We start from the raw sequence: 19,191 nt of genomic DNA, 5'->3' as shown, positions 1-19,191 counted from the left end.
TCGTGACCAACACTGGGGTTGCGGCGCTCATCTCGCTTTATTGGCCAAGGGAGCCGCCGTACAGCTTCTGGGTCATGTGGCCAACATGACTAAGCCGCTTCTGGTGAACCAGAGCATCACACGGAAACGCCGTTTACCTCCCCGCCGGAGCAGTACCTATTTATCTACTTGCACTTTGACGTGCTTTCGAACTGCTAGGTTGGCAGGAGCAGGGACCGAGCAACGGGAGCTCACCCCATTGCGGGGATTTGAACTGCCGACCTTCTGATCGGCAAGTCCTAGGCTCTGTGGTTTAACCCACAGCGCCACCCGTGTCCCATGCAATACCTTTAAAAAGGTAAAGGTACCCCTGCCCGTACGGGCCAGTCGTGTCCAACTCTAGGCTTGTGCGCCCATCTCACTTAAAGGCCGGGGGCCAGTGCTGTCCGGAGACACTTCCGGGTCACGTGGCCAGCGTGACGAAGCTGCTCTGGCGAGCCAGCACCAGCGCAGCACACGGAAACGCTGTTTACCTTCCTGCTATAAAGCGGTACCTATTTATCTACTTGCACTTGGGGGTGCTTTCGAACTGCTAGGTGGGCAGGAGCTGGGACCGAAAGACGGGAGCTCACCCCGCCGCGGGGATTCGAACCGCCGACCATGCGATCGGCAAGCCCTAGGCGCTGAGGTTTTACCCACAGCGCCACCCGCGTCCCCTTTAGGAGGTTCTAAATACTTACTTGGTTACTGCACTTTGAATTGAAGTTTTATATGCTGCTATCTTATTTGTTATTTTAATTATTGAGGCACTTAATGGACTGATTATTTAGCCTGTATTATTTAGTGTGTTGTAATTCGCACTGTAGAGGTTTTGCCAGAAACGCAGGCTAGAAATCTGTGAAATAAATGGATATAACAGCAAAATCAACAAATTGTCTCACATTCCAGAAAGATTGGTGAAGGCTGATGCCATTGCTGAAGGCTTAATTTGCTAACAGGAGATACAGCTTCAAATCTGAACTCACTCCATGAAGCTCACTGGACAGCTTTGGGCAAGTCATCATCTCTCACCTTAACCTACTTCACAGGGGCCTTGGAAGGGTAAATTAAGCTGTGTGGCAAAACATTTCACCCACTTCAAGCTACTGTAGAAATTAATAATAGCAGAAATATATACATAATTTCCTTTGTCTAATATTGGGGGCATGCTGCTGTACTGATTTGACTTCTTAATGAGGATTTGGGCTAAGAGAGAAAACAAGATGAGAAGCATTGATTAAGCCAAGAGAGATATACCTCACTTTGCACACATACGGTACCAAGTGCAAAGAGACTATCACTGCATACATACTAACCTATTTACTCACCACTTCCTAGTGGCTTTGTGAAATTGTAAGGATGACTGTGGCATTTCGCCAGCCCCAGCACACTAAATGACAAGTTTATTATCCATAAAAACATATTTTAATGCCAACAACTATTTCAAAGTCAAATTCCAATGGTGCTCTTACAACAGAAATATACAATTTGCACAAAACATGGCTGATCTGACAAGAATGTTTCGCAGGCTAACAATATATATAGATATATGTATATAGATGTAGATAACTTCCTTATTAAAGAATTTTATTATGCCAGAAGTCATGCAAATAATTTCAGAGCAGTAAACACAATAGGAACAATCACTTGTTGACATTTCCAAAAACCATTCAAATACAGAAACATTAGGCTATAGATAAATATATACATACACTTATATTTTTGTTGCTGTTTGTGTGGTCCCTTCTGTGTTCCGTTGAAGCACCCCACTCTACCCTATGGGGTCCTTATTATAGACGTCCAAAAATAGGATTTGGAGTATTTAACTACCGATACAGACCACCAATATAAACTCTTTGAGATTTCTACCTTAGATCCCTGTAAATGAGGCACTTAACCATTGGCTGGGAGTTGGGGCAGGAGTCAGCAACACAAGTGTCCACCTCCAAAGCCAATATTGATTCTAATCCATAGTCCTTGGATCATTTGAAGTGAGAGGTTGCCACATACATCCTCTTTTTGCTTGATGCCAAGCATGCTGTAGTCTGGTTCTAACACCCTTTAAACAATGGTTTTCAAACTCTGTTCCAGAGAATGATAGCACCTACAGTGATGGGCAAGATTTCCAGTAAAACTTGTCCACCATAGCTGATTTTTTCAGCAAGGAATCCTTGATTAGCACAATTATGACAAAGAAGCTTACCTGAAAGGTTGCCCACCACTATAATCTGCTCTCTCAATCTGGAGTTGCAGGGGAGTGTTGTCTGTTTTCCAAGGGGCACTCTTAGTTGATGGGGAGTAGTAGGTTGCCTCAACATTTAGTAGTGTTCCCAAGAAAATGCCCCCAGATCCTCTGCAATAATGGCCTAGTTCACACACAACACTAAGTCATGGTTAATTAAACCATAGTTTCTTAATCCATTGTTTATTTGATAACCTGAAGCCTGCCTATGGTTTGTTTACTACCCAGAAACCACAGCCATAGTTTGTTGTTGGGTTATGAATCTTGGTTTGTTTTAACTATGGCTTGGTGTTATATGCAAACCAAGCACTCTGCCTTAACCATGGTTTCTCCCTCCCCCAAACCCCGACACTAATCTACAACAGCAAAAGCAGCTGGAAAACAAATCAAGCTTTGGAGAATCAAGCCATGGTTTATTTTAATCATCTGTGGAACAAACTGGTGGCTAAACAAACAATGGCTTAATGTTAAATGTAAACCAGGCCAATGGCAGGTGACCAGGAGCCCTTCAGTACACAAGCTGATGTGAAAAGGCTTCCCTAAAGGTAGAAAAGTTGAAAACCACAGCTTTAGAACCACATCCTCAAGAATCTGGATCCCTTTAATGCAGTAGTGCACAGCACCATCAACAAACTAATCCAGTATGAATAGAGGAGGACTTGTAATGTATCCTCTGGTGTTTAAATGTGCATATTAATATATACAAACAAGCTTCATTAAAAAAAAAATCAAGATGCAACACATTTTACTACTTTATTTACCCTGGTATGCTCCAAAGAATGTTCTTTACCTTATTTTATTGCGAAGTCGCTATAGCCATGATCCACATAGCAGTTAAGCCAGAGTGCTGGCAGTTAAAGCAGACAAGGCTAATGTAGCTTGAGTCCAGCTATAGAGGCTTAACTTGTTTGTGCTGCAAGACCATTTTACAGAATACAAATACAGCCACTTGTTGGCTACCTACCAATGCAACCCTTGTGAAGCAACAAAACTCACCCAGTACATGGTAGATTGAATAGGCTACAGTCACCTCTAATGTCACTCAGCTGACTTTCAGATGTATACAAAGTAGGCTGAATTGGCACAAAAACTACTTTTTTGTCGGAAGGAATTGATTTCACTGAAACTAACTGATATTGTGCCTACATTCAGACTGTGATGACTGAACTATAGACACCAAATCTTGCTCACTGAAATCTTGAACCTTGGAGTAAGGCAAGTAAGATATGACCTCAGTGAATCCCTTTAAAAACATACACACACCAAAAAACTAAAGCATTAAGTGTCATTTCCACGCTCTCTTGATATGGGTGGTCTACTTCCATATACCAATCTAAATGTTGATTAGCAGATGGACCAGCTCTGCAATCTCATAACATCATGTCAATAAGCCTGAACATTGCAATTGCTATTGTTTTAAGCATTTCAATAACGTCCTCTCTCACAAAGCCACACAAAAACACACACATTGCTACGTATCCTGATTTGGTACAGATAATACAGGGGAAATTCCAATCACATCATGAATCAAGATCTATCCCTTTCAAAAGAGGTATATAATTTGGATTTGTAAGGCATAAACAGGACCTTCCTATTATTTTCCATTTTCTTCTTTGCCCCAGGTTTTTTCCATGAATTTTAATAGCCTATGGCCTGAATGTTGATGTTTGCAACCAGGCAAAACCTATGTTTGCATTTTTAACTATCTCCATCAAGCCATGAGTAGGGTTCATTCAATGACATGGGGCCTCTGAACAGGTCTAGGAGATGAAGCCAACTCAGGCCCAGGGAATTCAGCCAGGGCAGGCAAGGAGACAGAACCAATGAGGGGACCCCTATGGAATCTGACATATTTGGGGAAGCAGAGTAATTGCTCCTTCTGAAAACAGCCAGGGGAACAGGTCAATTAGAACAAAAATTTAACAAGTCCAGGAAACTATAGCAGAATGTTTTAGGGAGAGACAGGATGGGACAAATAAGCTCTGTGTATGTACCTACCCAGGCATTAGGGTAGATTTAACACAGGGCTTGTTTACTGACGAGCACTTAGGGGTTATTATCCAAGTCAAAATACACACATAAGACTTTCCAGAGTCTTCTACACCAGGCTTCTTCAGCCTTGTGTCCTTCAGATGTTATGAACTATAAGTCCCATAAGGCTGTTGTAGAAAAATACCAATACAGTGGTACCTCGGGTTACATATGCTTCAGGTTACATACGCTTCAGGTTACAGACTCCACTAACCCCAAAAAAGTGCTTCAGGTTAAGAACTTTGCTTCAGGATGAGAACAGAAATTGTGCTCCGGCGGCACGGCAGCAGCAGGAGGCCCCATTAGCTAAAGTGGTGCTTCAGGTTAAGAACAGTTTCAGGTTAAGTACGGATCTCCGGAACGAATTAAGTACGTAACCCAAAGTACCACTGTACTGGACCCCAGGCAAGTTGCACTAACAACTCCATACCTTTCAGTTTTTTCTCTAGACCAAGGATACAGAACCTAGAAAATCATACCAGGTGAGTACAGTTTCCATGGGAAAGACCCATGAGTTCAGTCACAGCCCACATTAGGGGGGGTGTCATTTAAACTTTGTAGAGCAGTACTCATCTAACTTGTTCACTCCCACACAGTTCAGATAATGTTTCAAGGGTCTTTAATTCCACAAAGAAGAAGTGCTAAATCAAGATCCCCTGATCTTTCCAGGGCTCTTCGCACTCTACTTCTTGAAATTATAAGCAAAAGAGGTTGATGGAGAGTTCAATGGCTAATTGTGCAAAGTGGCCTCTAGTGTAGCAGAGAGCAATGGGCTTTATGGCTCAGAAATTTGCGGCGTCCCAGAACATGCCATACAGTCTGGAAGACATATAAAACATTTTCTTATTGAAACTTCTAATTCTAATTGAGAATTCATACAGACCTGTGAAAATTTAAAGAGATTATATGTGATGGTGATGCATTTTGTCCTACTATGAGCCCTCTCCCTCTCCCAGTCAAGTCAGTAATAAGAAGATCTGTATGGGAGGCAGGATTCATCTTTTAATGACTGTATAGTATCAGTTAAACCTGTCTCAATTATCTTCTTGAGCTACCAGCTTCTTGGCTTTAGATCAACCAAGTCACGTACAGTTGGCTCCCGGGAAAGAGCTAATGATTTTACGCCTGAAGAGCAAATCAGATTAGCCCGTTTTTGAGTAACACAATTAAAATGACAACTTGCTTGTCTCAAATGTTGCTGTGCGTCTAATACAATGTGCAAAACAGATTTGCAAAATTACATTTGGCAAAAGTATGGATCCTAATCTCGTTGAGAGGGTTTAAGAGAATGAGCAAGAGGAAGACTGGTGCTTAAAATATTCTAAGGTGTGCTCTTGGAAAATTACATGAGACATTCAGCATCTAATTGCGTGATTGAACATATGTGATTCACTCCATGCCGCCTACTGAATATATTATGCTGAAAACAAAACCTTTTGTTTTGACAGTTAAAAAACGCCAGTTCAATGCTAACGTCAAAATGGTAGCGTATTAGCAAACCGACATTCATATGATAGGCTGCTGGCATTGTGTACATGGCATCCTCTTTTTCTGCTTCCGAGAGATGAGTAAAATAAATTGCTGTCCTTGCATGTTTATTTCCTTAGTGCAGGAAGCTTGTTCCATTACACTATTTGAAAAAAACAAAACCCCTTTTCTATTCATAATGCCGTCTTCCAAATAATTTGCCTCTACTTGATTGCCATCTGCACAGTGGACATTGCTGCTCAATAACTTGCATGCCAAAATAGTAAACATATTTACCTGGAAGAAAGCTTTGCAGTTTCCCACATGCTACAAAGCAGTTCTTAGGATTAAAATCTAAGGATGTGATGTAAGTTGCCCTTGAGTATTTGTTTTTTCTGTAACCAATAGCTAGTATGGAGGGCCTCAAATCAGGTCAGAACCATGACATGGGGGAAGGGGAGTTTTAACTATTTGCCACCACTTTGGGCTCAAATGAAATTGGCCCCCACTCTGCCTGGGCAGAAATCTTCCACTGGAGCTCACACATTTAAAGTACATGGCTCCCCCCAAAGAATGCTGGGAACAATAATAGTCCATTAAGGATGCTGGGAACTGTAGCTCTGGGAGGGATAGATGACAGTTCCCAGGATTCTTTGAGGGAAGTCATGAGTGTTAAAATGGTATAAATGTGCTTTAAATCTATGATGTGCATGTGATATACCAATTCCTATTTAGAGTTTTGTATTAAATATTTGTGGATATTTAAGTGTTGCACAAAGATAAATCTTTTGGGTATCATGGCTAATTAGTGCTTGTCATCAGGGCGAGCTAACTGTAATTGAGAGGCAGTCTCCCTGGAACACACAACTTCCTGTAACAGCCACTGTTTGCCTATATTCACACAGACTATCTATGTCATAGAGGAAGAGATGACTAAGGCATGCAGTCCTATTATTCCTTTTAGTTTTGACACGGCTTGACTGATCCCTAACAGCAGGTGCTAACATTTTGTCGAATTTGGGAAATTCATCTTTCAGATGCCCAAATGCATCAGCAGCATTCAAGAAACCCAAACTAATGGGAACAACGACACATTCTGCCTTTGCAGCTTCCAAGGTGGTTTGTGACAACATACCCACACTCATGATTTCACCATTCTTGGCAAAAACAATTGTATCTTTCCATAAACCACTCGGGTTTATCTCCTCCATAGACATTCCCCAATGTCCCCCACTCCTCTCCCAAATTTAAGCACAGAAGCTGGACCTAACCTCATGACAGATGAGAATCATCTTGGCTAAGGTGGGAATAAACTGTGAAACTAATTCGACCCATTAGAGCAAAAGGTGCAGAGAACAGACAGCTTGAAACAACCATTTTTGAGTTTTGAGCTAATTAGGAAAGTTACAGAGAGATTTCAAAGGTGGAGGATCTGTTTGGAGTTTACTTACATTTGCTCTGGGTTGATAAAGCTGTTTGTTCTGGGATCCCTGCCATATCTGCTCTATGAATCTGAAAACAAACTGATTATAGAACAGTTTCCCAGTGCTTTCTCCTCCAAAAGTAACCAGGTCCCATGAAAAGCAGCACAGCTCTAGTCACCCAGTCTATGCATCGTCTATGCACTTTTAAAAAAAGTGCGCACACACACAGGACATCTAGTTTGGTGTGTGTTCACAGGTCGTATTTTGGGAGACAGAAGGAGCAAACAGCCACCATATGGCTAATGCAGAATCTCCTTCTCAATTGCAAATCAGTTCATGAAGTTGCAAATCATGAAGTTCAGGATCACCCATTAACCATCACAGCTGAGCAACCTGTGGCATGAGTAGCAGGGAAGTGTGGCACTCCTGGAAAGGTCACGGCAAAAAGCCATATCTACAGTTGTGCTTGCTTCTCCAACACTTTTCATCTCATCAGGCCCAGAAGCAAAACCACACTGAGTCATAAGTGGGATGAATGTGAAACAGCTGCATTCATTTGGGATGTGGCACCCTCTCAGTTTTAGATTGGATTTGGTGGAGTACTCATCAAAAAAGATTGATCACAACTGCATAATACACATGGAACTACTATTGTAATGCAAGTGATGGCCCTGCAGAGATGCCTGGCAGCGTAACGCCCACTCTCTTCCTCTGGGCATTTTGCCAGACCAAGATAGGACCACATGCACATGTACTGTGCTTCTTCTGAATGGCCAAGGGGTTGCTTGTTGGGGTGGAGTTTAAGGCGCCCACCTATCAAACACTGGGTATGCCCCAAATAGGCACAAGTCACACTAGCTAGTGAGGTAGGTTCAGGGAACTGAGGCAAAGAAATCGCGCCTTGTGCAAGGGAACAGCATGCCTCCACGACAGAAGACAGAACTTCTGACCAGATCTCCCAGATTCAAATCCAACTCTTATCTATCAGGCCACTGAAGCAAGTACAGCAAAATCAAGGCTAGGTGTTCAGAGGTGGCTAGCTCAAGGAAACCGCATGACCTCATGGCAGAAATGGAACTTTAGAAGTGGCTATTTCTAGCAGGCAGCAGATCAAATGATGCACTTGCCAGTCACAATTTCATCTAGTGCGTTAATCATCACAATGTTGTTGTGGCTGCCGTTGTTTCTATACCCTGCTTCCTCCCATAGGAGCCCATGGGAACTTACAGCATGTGCCCCCAGTCCCTGGGCTGATCCCAGGCTACTTTGTGATGGCTAGAAGGCCTTACAGAGATCTCAAGAGGTGCACAACCTTTTCTCATTGCTTGCTGTCAAGAAGCAGATTCTGATCACCTCTAATTTGCCACTGATTTGCTAGCAAAGACAGAACTGGAGTGAAGAATAATATTTAAAACATGAGCACAGTCAATTGGCTTGGCCTTCTTCAAAGACAGGGATAGGGTACCAGTTATTGGTCTCCAACTCCCATCAACCTCAGCTGCAGTTCAAAACCATATGGAGGACTACAGGTTGTCCATCACGACCACCAGCACTATTATTAAAATTTATCAGTTGCTTTATCTTACCCAAGGCAATCCAAAGTGACTTACAACTGTTCTAGGACTCAGGAGCTTTTAAATCTCTGTCTCTGCCATTGTGTAAATGAACCTGAATGAAAGCCAGGAAGGGTTATATCTCCCCCAATTTACTTATATGCCTGTATTTATCTATTAGATCTCATGTATGTGTATGCGGACAAACACACAAATGGATACATAATAAAGAATACCCCGTATCTTTGTCAGAGAACACCCCTGAGTTAATAGAACTATACACCCATTCATCAGAACCTTGAAACAGGGTATTCCAGAGAGCAACGTAGTCGAACAGGTCTTTTTTGTACAACAGAAGTTTCTCAGAATTCTAGATAGTTCACCAGACAACATAGAACCCAACAGAATACAAATAATCCTCACCTCCACAGAACATACCAGTGATCTAGCCCTACCTCTACTCTTCAGGTGATATTGGACTACAACTGCCATAGACCCTGACCATTGGCCATGCTGGCTGGGAGTAATTGGAGTTGGAGTCCAAGAAAATCCAGAGGCCACTAGGTTGGGAAAGGCTTCCAGAGAACCATGCATAGTACTGCTCTGTGCATTTTCATGAAAGAGAATTTCACCACAGCACTGTGAAATCCCTAACTGAACCCCCTATAGGCCAATGGAACAATGGAGACGGAATTCAGTTGATCACACTGTCAAAGCATCTTTGCTGTATAGAACTCCCTGGAAAGTGAACTTCATAGCTCCTTTGTGTCCTTTAAAAAAAGGGCATTTTGAGATGAAAACCTAATTTGGAATACAGCCACAATAAGGAGTTTAATATCCCACAGCACAACACAGAAGTTAAAGGCAGGAAATAAATACATTCTCTGTGGAATTTTGCTGAGCACGGTGTAACTACTTCAGTGATAATCTGGCAAGGGCTTTAGTTTGACAGCTTTAACCTATTCCAGTTAAAAAGAGGGGGGGGGAGAGAGAGCAGAAACAGAGGTACTTTAATGGTGTAAAGTCTTTGAAAGGTGTTGCCTTCAGCAACTGGCATGCCAAGACCTGATGCTGCTGCAAAGGTGGGTGGGTGAGTGGCGGGGGGGGGGGGTTCGGGACGCCACCTTCAAAGTTACCCACACTGAACCTGAAGAATGCCTGTGTTCTCTGGCAGTTGGCTAGCCTCAGGTTTCTGACAAAACAAACTGGGTTATGAGATCCTTTTGCCTTTACATAATGGTTTCATTGTGGAGGAAACTTAATGGGGCTCCTATACTGCAACGCTTAATGACACTATTGAGAAAGAGAACAGCTGCAGTTCACAGACTGTTTACTTTGAAGTGGCACAAATGTTAAGTGGCTTGTGGCCTGTGGGCAGCCGAAACACAAGACGGGAATATTTGGCCAAGGGTATATGTGTGTGCAGGGTGGGGGGTGGAGAGTGTTTTAACAGTTGAACGGAAAGTAAAAAAAGAAAGGATTCATTTAAGGAACCCAGAATAATAAATGGCCGGATATTTAATTTATCCCCCAAAGAAGGGTTGCAGGATGAATAAACATTGCCATGACTCAAAATTTGGATTTGATTTTAGTAGCTTGAAAGCTCAAGGCAAGGATAGGGAACCTGTGACCTTCAGATGTGACTGGATTAGGGTTTTCACCATCCCTGGTTATTGGCTGGCTAGGGCTGATGGGAATCCACCAACTCTGGAGGGCCACAAACTCTCAATTTCTGGCTTCAGGCCAACACAGAGGGGCAAACATGGGGTTGCCATTGAGTGCAATTAGCAGATAACTTGACATATGACTGCAGTTCTAGACCCACTTACTTGAGAGTGAGTCCCAGTTGACTCAATGGGGCTTCCTTTTGGATAGACATGTAAAGGATTGCACTGTATATAATTTGTGTTTGTTGCGTTCACACTTCATATTTCTACATGTAAATTTAAAATATATTGGGCATGCTCCTAAAAATATAACATTATATACTGGACTTTAGCTTTAGGATTGTCATTACTAGGTGTACTTTGGCACTCCAATCATTTCCAAACCCAGACATTTTCAGGCTCAAATGTGACTTTAAAAAAGAAATCAAAATAAAATGATACAGTCATGTTCCTCTTTTACTCCCCAGCATGTGTATACTTCTACACGCACATTATTTCTTAGAAGACTGAAGAATTCTTCTGCACATGCTTCAGAAAAGTGCTAAGGAGAATGTAGCTGATGTTCCCACAGACATTTCAATAGGAATGTATCAGTACTAAAGGAAGAAAGGTGACAATGCAAGCCTATATGTGCCCACTCAGAAGTAAGTCCCACTGAATTCAATGGGGCTTACTGGATAAAAGATTGTGGCCTGAATGAAGACAATCAAATTTGATCAGAAAAGTACATTCAGACAAATTCACATCAGCCTACACAATGGAACTATTTAAACTCTGTTAAAGCCGAATTTTCATTTCATGTTGATGTCCATATGCAACACTTTCTACTTCTCTAACAGAGAAAAACAGGCACAAGGTTGGGGCTTGGCAGCCTGAGGAGGGAAGTGCTCTACGTCCCTATTCCATTTCCTCCATCTATGGCCAGGGATGGTGAACCTATGGCCCTCCAGATGTTGCTGGACTCCAATTGCCATCAGCCTCAATGAGGATGCCAATGGACAGGGATGACTGGAGCTACAGTTCAACAATATCTGGAGGGCCAGAGATCCCCTAGCCCTGGATTAGTTCTTGGAATCAGAATGAGAGCAAATTATTCTGTAACAGGCACTGCGGACAAATGGGAAACCGCTAAACCCCCATAAATAACAGCTAAGTGACTTATTCAGGGACTATGGTAATATTTGATGTAAAGATCTCCCGACTACCAATCTCCCTTTTTACCTTAGAAACTCTTGATCTATTTCACATCTTTAAGAACAAAGGCAGATGTAACATCTGAAGAGGAGTCACAGCAGGTTCTGTGTCCTTGCTTATGAAGTTGTACAAAAAGAATGTCCTTGTTATTTGCTTGTCAGTTTTCCCCTCCCTTGTTTCCATGCAGACTTCCTGCCTTTTTATTCTTTAAGCTGTCTGTCACACATGTAACTTTATTGGCACACATATACATTTCACCATCAGCATGTTAAAAAGAAAGTTACAGGATTGTGGTTGTATTTTGGTGACGTCATTGGAACTAGCCAATTCATTGCCATAGCTGTTTCCCCTTGACCCCGGAAAGAACAAAACAAAGCAGCATTGAACACAGTGAGGGTCCTTCCAAACCTGCCTTCACTGCTCTATAAATATTACACCTGTCTTTGAAAAAAATGTTTCAAGGTCACCATGGTCACCTTTTCAAAAAATTGTCCAGTGCAGTTAGCATTCTGTATCCAGCCCTCATCCTCCTTCTCTTGCTTCAGATTTTATTCCTTTTGAATAATTTTGTTGTTTTGTTTTCAGTACAAACACATGGCCACCTATGATCCTGTTTCAGTTTTTCAAGTCTATGGGCAATAAACTTCACCATACGGCTTTGCCTAACACAGTATAATCCTTAGGCAACTGATCATTTTCCTACTGGAAAACATATGGAAATTAGCTCTTATAAAAGGATATAGAAAAGTTCTGAAATACAGAACAAGTTGTGTGATTCCACCCCCTCCCCTGGATGGCCCTGTTTTAGGCTCTTGAGAGAAAATATCACCCTTTAAGAGTCATACCTAAGGATAGTTCTCTACCTAACCATTTTAAAATAATTTACAGAAAAGGAAGAAGATGAGAGCTGTTTTATTGTGGAGCTGGCTGCAGAGGCCTAAAGGAAATTTTAGGAAAAACTGGGGAGAGTGAAAAATTACCAACTTATTAGTGAAAAGAGTCATTTTAAGGTTTTTGAAGGTGAGTTAGGCAGCAATCCTATACCCACCTACCTGGGAGTAAGCCCCAATGAAATCAGGGGGACTTACTTTGGAACAGGCAGGTATAGGATCACACTGCAGAAGAGCTAAATGGAACCTGATGAAATGGTAACATTTACGAACTGTGTAATTAAGATATATTCAAAAGGTGCAGGTGCAGGCTTTCTTAGCTATGTATCTCTTTCATAGGGTAAAGGTTGCACCCACTGAATTTATACTTCCTACACTGCTCTTAAAGGCATAAGGGTCTGTTGGAAATATTAACTGTGAGTCAGAAATTCAGAGAAATATTTAGATATCGGATATAAAACTTGGTTATAAACATTAAGATGCAGCAAACAGTCCACCTGGATAGATATGATAAAGAAAAGTTTCAAGAATCCCAACAGTTGATCTTTCAGACAAAGAATGTTTCATATTGTTGTGCTAGATTTGATTTCTTTTTTACCCCTCTTCTGTATCGGTGTTTTGTTTTCTACTTTTACATTTATTTTTGTTTGCCATATCCATCATTTTTATTCTGTACATGTTCATGCCAATAAACCTTTAATTATTTAAAAAAATTTAAATAAAAAAAGTGTATAACAATCCCCAGCTAGGATTATATGGCTTATTTGGGGGTGGGGAGATGACTGGATTGCTTACTCATTTCTTGATATTTATGTAATTGAGCAAATAGAAAAATGAGTCACATTCATGGAGGATAAGCCTGTCAAAGTCTACGAACTAGGGCAGCTAAATGGGTGTGCGCTTTCAGAAACAGTGCACCTCTAAATACCAGGTGCCAGGGGTATACAATGCGGTAGGACGGCTGCCTTCATGGCTCACTTTTAGGCTTCCTGGCAGCATCTGGCTGGACACTGTGGGAATCAGGAGGCTGGACTAGACGGATCACGGGTCTGATCCAGCAAGGCTTGTGTTCTGGTTTCAGCTAAATCACAGCCTCACTCTCACATGATGCCCTCTGGGGATCGCACTGTAATACTTCACCGACTCAGAATCATATACTGTATCCTTAAGACCCTTTATCGAATGCTATAAGGGATGGAATCTATGGAGGGATTTTAGATTTAGAGGGAGAAGTGAGGAAGGAGGGAGTGAGGAGAGGAGGGGAGGTTACCTAAATTGGTTCCATGACACTAATCCAAGATGCATTGACAGTGATATACCTGTAAAGCTCAGACATTTGAGGGACATGGCAGACCTGCTTCAATCTTCTTTTTGAAGAACACAGCAAAAACATCTGGAAGGATAACCAAAAGTAGAAGGCGTTGCTGTAGCAAGGAAGCGATCACTTCTTGTCATCATTTCCATTTGCAACCCCATCATTGGCTTGGAATCCTAAGAAAGGAAATTCCACACAAGGAAGGTTTCCCATTCACCTTTACAGCCAGCTTACCTAGCCCACTTAACTATTACTGAGGTCCTGGTGTTAACTTCTTACTTCTGTCGGGTTTTCCATATTTAACCGTTTACTTGTTAGCTCAACAGAATGAAATTGAAATACCTAGAAAATTAATTTTCAGTTATTTTTAAATGGCATTTTAATCAAAAGATTTTTATATACATTCACACCATTAAACAGACTACAGCAAACTTTAGAACACCTCAGTTTTTTTATATAGTCATATGTTTGTTTGGCTTGTCTCTTGGCTGAGGTGCTTAACGTGTAGGTTTGACTTGCAAGGGGCCCCAATTTGACCACCGCTTCATATCTCCTGCTGGGGGCCTTCTGTCTTTTTGAGCTAGATTTCCACTCATGCCTGCAGCCCTCTGCAAAGGAGGAGACCTCCTGAATAATGTAGGATGGGGTGCAGGCAGCTGGGAGGGAATAACTTTCTTCTGTTATCTTAAGATCCAAACCATTGTGCTATATAGTTTCTAAATTAATAGCCAAGGCTACAACTTGGGTTGTAGCCCAATGCTAGTCCTACTCAGAGCAGACCCAATGAACTCAAACCTATGGGAAAAACTTAGTTGAATATAATCCTCTATTCCCCCACCCAGTTCAGCTACAAAAGTATGCCTTAGGTCAGGGGTAGCCAATGTGGTGCCATCCAGATGTCAGCAGACTTCAAATTCCATCATCCTTGACCATTGGCCATGCTGACTGGGGCTGATGGGAGTTGTAGTCCACTGATGTATGGAGGCTGCCAGGTCGGCTGCCCCTTATATTATTAGAGTTGAACTGGTCTATGAGTAGCAATAGCCTCTGGTTGTTTTCACAAGTAGTTAATGCTGAATGATGGCCTACAAGAAGCCACAATTTGACCATGGCCTTGCATCACATACCATAAAGCATAAAATTGCTTTTGGCATTTGAAAATTGCACAACCAGTTGCATTGAATAGAACATGCATTCAATTTAAAAAAGCAACAACCAACAACCCCTGCTTACTATCCCCATATTAACAACATTCACAAATGATGACTCTTGGTATTGCTTGTGAAAAACATCCTTCAAGAGTCTTTTCCCTGCTGCATTGATCCCCAACACTCACTATTTGGCAGCTCAGCAGTTAACACCCAGGAGGCCCTTCAAATGTCATAGAAAGGTTACAGCAACCCATCCCTTGTGTACGGCTGTTTGCGGTGACCAAGGAAGCACGGCAAGGAAGCACCCAAGGGAACAGTAATCCCACTGGTCAGGTTATTGTCCCTGTCAGCACTGCAGTGCAAAATTCACAGTAAGCCAAGTTGCCCATTACAGACAATGGGTCCGGGGTGAGCATTACTCCATTATTCAATTGCCATGCTGTGCCTCTGTAACATTACCGGTAGTTTAGGCAATTTTGCAGTGTTGCTGCAGGAATGGTATAAAACAAAAAAAGGAGGATTTGACGTTTAGAGCCACAGAACAGCCCCTTGTTTTCTTGTTGTCCAATATAAAAAAAAACTGGATTCCTGAACATTTAAAAAAATCTGTCAGAGTGAATTAGCACCTTATAGAAAAGACCTAGGATTTACTTTGAACTGGCATTATGAAAATTTCCAAAGTTTATGAACCAGACATAATTTTCCCAGGGGCACAACAGGGTGGGGCGAGGCAGGGCAAGCAAATTGACACAACTTCATCAAGGAAAAGGTAGCTTGATAAACATTCTGATGGAAATGATCTTTTACTGTGGTCCCTGCAAAACTAAATGGTCAGGAATCTGTGTGGCACTTAATAGGTTTGACTTGCTAAAAATATGCTGCTAAACAACTTGAGGCCTGCTACAGGCTTCCATGAGCACATAACCTACACATTCTCATTATACGGCAAGGAATCAGTCTATAGTACATATTTAATATATAATTAAAATAAATCATCTTCTTCATAACCTCTTCCCAGTAGCAAAATACCAACATTTCCCATGAATTGTTGACCCAGTATTGACCTCTCTCATACAATAACTACAAATCATCTTCTCTAAAATTATTCTCCATGGGAATTGTGAACCCCCAGAAAATGAAACTCTGAAATATATTTCACAAATGTAGTTTGACAAAGAACTAACATTGCATTGTTTTCTTTTTCTTGGCAAAATTAAGCACAAACGTAACATTTCACAGGTACCGTTACCATGCAAATGCATGTTAAAATTTCATTGCTGTTTTAAACCCCAAACCACAGTTAGCATGCAATTTTCCCCACCCCAACTACTGAGTCCTTGGTAATGCACCTCTTTGGTGTAACCGTGAGCCATTGGGGCAAGATTATACCACTTTTAAAAGTAAAGTGTATGAGCAGAACCTTTTCAGATGTATGTTCACACAGTGTACATCTTAGCATAAAAAAAACAAAAATTAGAAAAAAAATGAACCTCAAACTTAACATGTAACATACATTCTCAAATACGTTGAAAACAAAATTTGGAGCTTAAGAAAATAAAGTGGGAGGGAGCCCTAAGAGGCCACCCCATTTTTTAATGAACATTTTTAAAAAGTTCCCATCACTAAAAATTCGCCATACTACCAGATCTTATGTTTCTCAAATGCACAATACAATGGACTATGGGGCAGGGAGAGTGCAGGTCTCAAAAAGAAGAAGAAGAAGTATGACACTGTGTTACAAAAACAACCTGATGTGTTGGTTTTGTCAAATAATTGTTTCGTGGCATTCTTGGTCTAGGACGGGCTTCTGCTACGTACGGGTGCATGGCCCAGCTTCAGTTGGCATTAGCTGCACGACAGCACTTCCGCGTTCAGAATCTGAACAGCAATTCACAGAACAGCAATACATCCTTGTAGTTCCAAAAATGCATAGGAGTCACATGTACCATAACCTTTTGCCCAAAGGAAGTTTCAAGCAAGTGACAGCACCTTTGGCCCACAACCGCAATGTAATACTCCCATAGGAAAAAAATAGCGTTGTATATTCTCTTAAGAAACTGCACCAGCAACATTTTCATTTGCAGTGCTTCCCCTCCCCCCCGTCAGAAACATCAGGCTCTTCCTGAACTTTATACAATGGAGCCTTTTGAAGACGACAAATGAATCGACTGGATCCGTGATGCCAACGTCCTCTGTAAATCTTGTAGTACGTTTTGGCCAGACGAGTCTCCGTTCTTGTCGTACAGCAGCTGTTTGAAAGCTTCGTTTTCTATGAGGACCATCATGTTTTTTAGAAAGTAACCCTCACAATAGGAAGCTAGTTCTGTTACTCCAAGAAACTGAAGACAGAGGAAATGAGGCCCAGGGTGGGGAGAAAGAAAAGAAAAGGAAAAGAAAAAAAAAATAGTCAAGTTTATACACAGATATAGGCCAGAATTCATAAGAACTTAAGAAGAGCCCTGTTGGTTCAGACCAAGAAAACCAAACAATTCTTCTGTTCTTAGAGTGGCCAACCAGAAGCACATGAGAAACCCACAAGTAGAATATGGGTGCAACAGTACTCTTCCCACTCAGGACTGATATTCAGAGACATGCTGCCCCAGATACTGGAAGTAACACAGCTACCTTGACAGGCAGTCATTGATAGTTTTTTCCGCCTTGAGTTTGCCCGTTTCCCTTTTAAAGCCATTCAAGCTGGTGGCCATTACTATATGCTGTGGTCTCAAGTTCTATAGTCTAGCAATGTGTGTGGGGTGTGTGTGTGTGTACTTCTGTTTGTCTGCCCTCCATGGAAGTAGTTCTGCAGGCAAGACAAGAGATTTGGACTTGTTTTTCTTCAACAGTAACCTCCACTGCAAGATGGCACTCGGCTGCTGAAATGGAAGGGACCTTTGGATGTAAGCGTGCAGTTTAGCATGGAGGTTTGCCCTTCAATGACAAAAACACCAGAAATTCTACTGGGCCTGCCTAAGCTCAGTTGCTCTGTTGCTCCAAGCCATGAATGATAAAAGCGATGGCTGTTCACTCAAGGTTCACACACAATAAGGAATTTGAAAGATGGCTGTCTAGATAAATCAAGAAGGGATGTGGATGGACAAATTAGGCAGTTGTGTGAAGACTCTTAAGGAGTTGTGGGAGCTGCAATCGAAGAGCAACACATGAAAATATCACATACAAGAAGCCCATGTTGTTCTTCAATGACACCTGGAGAGACTCTTGAGTATATCTAGTAGAACACCACTTCTGGTGAATGCCAGGAGGGAATGTGCCATTGGAGTCTTGTGAGCATGTTCCTGACTAGGCTACAAAGTCACTATTTACACTGAGGTAGAAATCCTCTGCTCAGTTGTCGGTTGGGCATGCTTTTTTTTAAAAAAAACCAAAATGTGTATCACATTTGATTGTACACCACACTGTGATACCATATGAATGGTGGTATAAAAACGCTTTTAAAAAATAAGTAATGCAGTTTTACCTTGGCGTGATTATAAATATCCACACAGTTTTCTGTGTTGATACTTTTTGCACAGATGATCTCACAGTGTCGTTGCAATGCTTCAAGCTGGAAAAATTTAGCAGCAGACAGAAGCTGAAAAACAGGAGAAAAGAATATATTGTTATGTGCTTTGGTTCCAGAGTTTGTGGGTGCAAGGGCACCCATAATTCTTGAATTTAGTAAAAGTTAGAACTAAACAATATTTGATTAAACTGTGCCAAATGCTGAAACCCCCCGGATTTAATTTATGCTAACAAACCAGGACAGCTTGGCATAGCCACTAAAATGGACCATTAGCAGGGGACAAAGGCCAGTGATGGCCCATCAAGGAAACCAGCAGAAGGTGAAGACTGCCAGGCAAAGGAGGGATGGGGTGCCTGCTCCAGCTATGTGTTGGTGGACAAGAACGGTTCGGATTTCAAGTCTGGATGACATATGTAGGAGGAAACAGGGATAGCAGTGAGAGGAAGAAGGAGGGGGGGGGGGCGGGAGGACTTCCGGGGTGGCGCCATCGGTAATGGCGGATTCCCTCTGATCCGGAGGGACCAGCTCCACGGAAAATGGGTCTTTCCCGCTACGGTGAAGCGGGGACCCTTTCAAAAATCACAGGCGGATGAAGCCTGTGACCATGGGCCTCGGCGGGCACCTTTAGCGCCCCCCCAACCCATAAAGGGACCCACTTATGGGCTCCGGAGCGAAGAGGGGGAAGTGGCGCAGTGCTGAGAGTCAACTGCTTCTTCCGT

At 42.1% G+C, this 19,191-nt stretch overlaps 1 protein-coding gene across 3 annotated transcripts in view; it reads right to left on the bottom strand.

Annotated features, from left to right (window-relative positions):
- Positions 1-1,420: 1,420 nt before the first annotated feature.
- Positions 1,421-19,191, bottom strand: part of ABTB3 (ankyrin repeat and BTB domain containing 3) — a 250,373-nt gene continuing 232,602 nt past the window's right edge. For all 3 annotated transcript variants that reach the window (XM_080971667.1, XM_080971669.1, XM_080971668.1), the window contains 2 exons: positions 18,428-18,541; positions 1,421-17,291 (listed from right to left, as the gene is read on the bottom strand). In XM_080971667.1, the coding sequence (XP_080827793.1) occupies positions 17,082-17,291; positions 18,428-18,541 (324 nt within the window). In that variant the 3' untranslated portion in view covers positions 1,421-17,081. The remainder of the gene's footprint in view (positions 17,292-18,427; positions 18,542-19,191) is intronic.

Source organism: Podarcis pityusensis (assembly GCF_964106645.2).
Source record: "Podarcis pityusensis genome assembly, chromosome: 10".
Classification (NCBI taxonomy): domain Eukaryota; kingdom Metazoa; phylum Chordata; class Lepidosauria; order Squamata; family Lacertidae; genus Podarcis; species Podarcis pityusensis.
This window is presented reverse-complemented; position numbering and strand designations above follow the sequence as displayed.